Here is a 2,500-nt window from a genome sequence, read left to right as displayed (position 1 = left end):
GCATGAGGAACTTGGGGTCCTCTCCAATGATCATCTTGTTTTTCATCCAGACAATCTTGGGCTAGACGGAGGGAGGGAGGGAGGTAGGGAGGGGGGGAGGTAGGGAGGGGGGAGGGAGGGAGGGGAACAGAGAAATGGGAGTTTAATTGGGGCAACATTTGCCTGGTAAAGTCGTCTCTTCACTGAAACACGCGAGAGCTTTCTTCTCCTGCTCTCGCTCCAGAAAGGCGAGCGCGCTCAAGCACGCATCAGAAGGTCTGCAGTTTCTTTGTTTTCTCTCACTCACACACACACACACTCACACACACACACACCCTCCCTCACACACACACACACACGCCCTCCCTCACTCACACAAACACACACCCTCCCTCACACACACACACACACACCCTCCCTCACACACACACACACACACCCTCCCTCACACACACACACTCACACACCCTCCCTCACACACACACACTCACACACCCTCCCTCACACACTCACACACAAACGACGCCCCCCCTCCTCCTCACCAGCCCCCCTCCTCCCCACCAGCCCCCCCTCCTCCCCACCAGCCCCCCTCCTCCCCACCAGCCCCCCCTCCTCCTCACCAGCCCCCCTCTTCCTCACTAGCCCCCCTCCTCCCCACCAGCCCCCCTCCTCCTCACCAGCCCCCCTCCTCCCCACCAGCCCCCCCTCCTCCTCACCAGCCCCCCTCCTCCCCACCAGCCCCCCTCCTCCTCACTAGCCCCCCTCCTCCCCACCAGCCCCCCTCCTCCCCACCAGCCCCCCTCCTCCTCACCAGCCCCCCACTCCTCCCCACTAGCCCCCCTCCTCCCCACCAGCCCCCCTCCTCCCCACCAGCCCCCCTCCTCCCCACCAGCCCCCCACTCCTCCCCACCAGCCCCCCTCACCTTGGGGTATCCTCGCACAGCACAGGAGATGGCCGCGCTGTAGCCCGCAACCACACACCTGTCCACTAGGGGCGCTGTGAACTGGGGGGATCTTGTCATGTCCTTCTCCTTGAAGGGAGAGCGGTTATGCACCAGGCCTGCGATGGACAGAATCACACGCTGCTCTGTTACCTTGCCAACTGCTCCGTTACCTTGCCAACACAACTCTCGCCAGCACCAGACACACAGCTGCTAAAGGAGTTCACCGTCTCCCGGGTAACCGACAGGCCATAAGGTGAACCATGAGAAAGTGGCTAAAAAAGGATTTTCGTTCCCACACCTGGGCACTACTTTTTAAATGCATTTTTGCATAGACAACACCCTTATGGACTTTATCTTAAAAGTTCTCCGCAAAATATCCTGCAGTTTTTTGTCACGATCCATAAATGTATATAATCGTAAATTTAAAAAAACAAAATTCTTATGCTGCTGGTTTTGCTTGTAACTTTATTTTTATTAATTTTAGCAACACAAAATATCTCTCAAACTGTAATGTATACATGTACCTAAACATTTGAGACAGTATTGGTGCATTACTATACTCAAGTGTGAATGTAGACCATGAAATATGGTAAATTAGTAGAACATATGCTTATACTTTACGGATTGGCACAGAGCTAAATTAAACACACACATTCTAAATTTAGCAAGACTGTTATGTTTCATACATCAACATGTTCAGTAGGCGCAGCGTAATCACAGAAAGATAAAAAGAAAGAAGCACACTGGCCCAAGCTGTCTGAAATGACTCAAGATGCTACCCCGTCCCCCTTAATTCTGAATAATGCCAAACATTTGACAATTCTACAATGGATTAATTGCAGCTCAAAATCAACCTAAAATACAACACAGCGCATCTTTACTCATCAGTAACATCCCTAATCATCAGTATCATCCATTAGCATCAGTAACATCCCTAATCATCAGTATCATCCATTAGCATCAGTATCATCCATTAGCATCAGTATCATCCATTAGCATCAGTATCATCCCTAATCATCAGTATCATCCATTAGCATCAGTATCATCCATTAGCATCAGTATCATCCATTAGCATCAGTATCATCCTTAAGCATCAGTATCATCCATTAGCATCAGTATCATCCATTAGCATCAGTATCATCCCTATTGCTATAGTCACAGCTGTCATCCCATGTAGCCCTTTTCTCTGTTCTGTTCTGATAGTGCAACCAGTAGCTGAAAGTGACAGTGTGTAAAGGCCCTTGGAAAGAAACTGTTGTCCAGTCTGCGTGTGTGAGACCAAATGCTACGGTAACGCCTGCCAGAAGGTAACAGGGTAAAAAGACTGAATGATGGGTGGTAACAGTCTCTTAGAATCCTGCCGGCTTTCCTAAGGCATCGTGTGTGGTAGGTGTCCTGTAGGGCTGGGAGCTTCCTGCCAATGATGAACTCAGCAGAACGGACCACACTACGGGCCTTGCACTTTTTTTCTCTTGCTCAAAACCAATAGGTGTTTTTATCAAAATCAAGGGAATGTAGTGCCCCATATATGGGAACGGAATTAAACGAAAAACGGCTTCACCTTACGGACTACCAGC

At 50.2% G+C, this 2,500-nt stretch overlaps 1 protein-coding gene across 21 annotated transcripts in view; it reads right to left on the bottom strand.

Annotated features, from left to right (window-relative positions):
* mybpc2a (myosin binding protein Ca) overlaps window positions 1-2,500 on the bottom strand; it is a 38,982-nt gene that overhangs the window by 1,206 nt on the left and 35,276 nt on the right. For all 21 annotated transcript variants that reach the window (XM_084677386.1, XM_084677376.1, XM_084677380.1 and 18 more), the window contains 2 exons: window positions 903-1,039; window positions 1-61 (listed from right to left, as the gene is read on the bottom strand). The exon at window positions 1-61 is cut by the window's left edge and continues 126 nt beyond it. In XM_084677386.1, coding sequence (XP_084533512.1) covers window positions 1-61; window positions 903-1,039 — 198 coding nt within the window. The remainder of the gene's footprint in view (window positions 62-902; window positions 1,040-2,500) is intronic.

This window comes from Hypomesus nipponensis, chromosome 17 (genome assembly GCF_054491055.1).
Source record: "Hypomesus nipponensis isolate SF chromosome 17, ASM5449105v1, whole genome shotgun sequence".
NCBI lineage: Eukaryota > Metazoa > Chordata > Actinopteri > Osmeriformes > Osmeridae > Hypomesus > Hypomesus nipponensis.
This window is presented reverse-complemented; position numbering and strand designations above follow the sequence as displayed.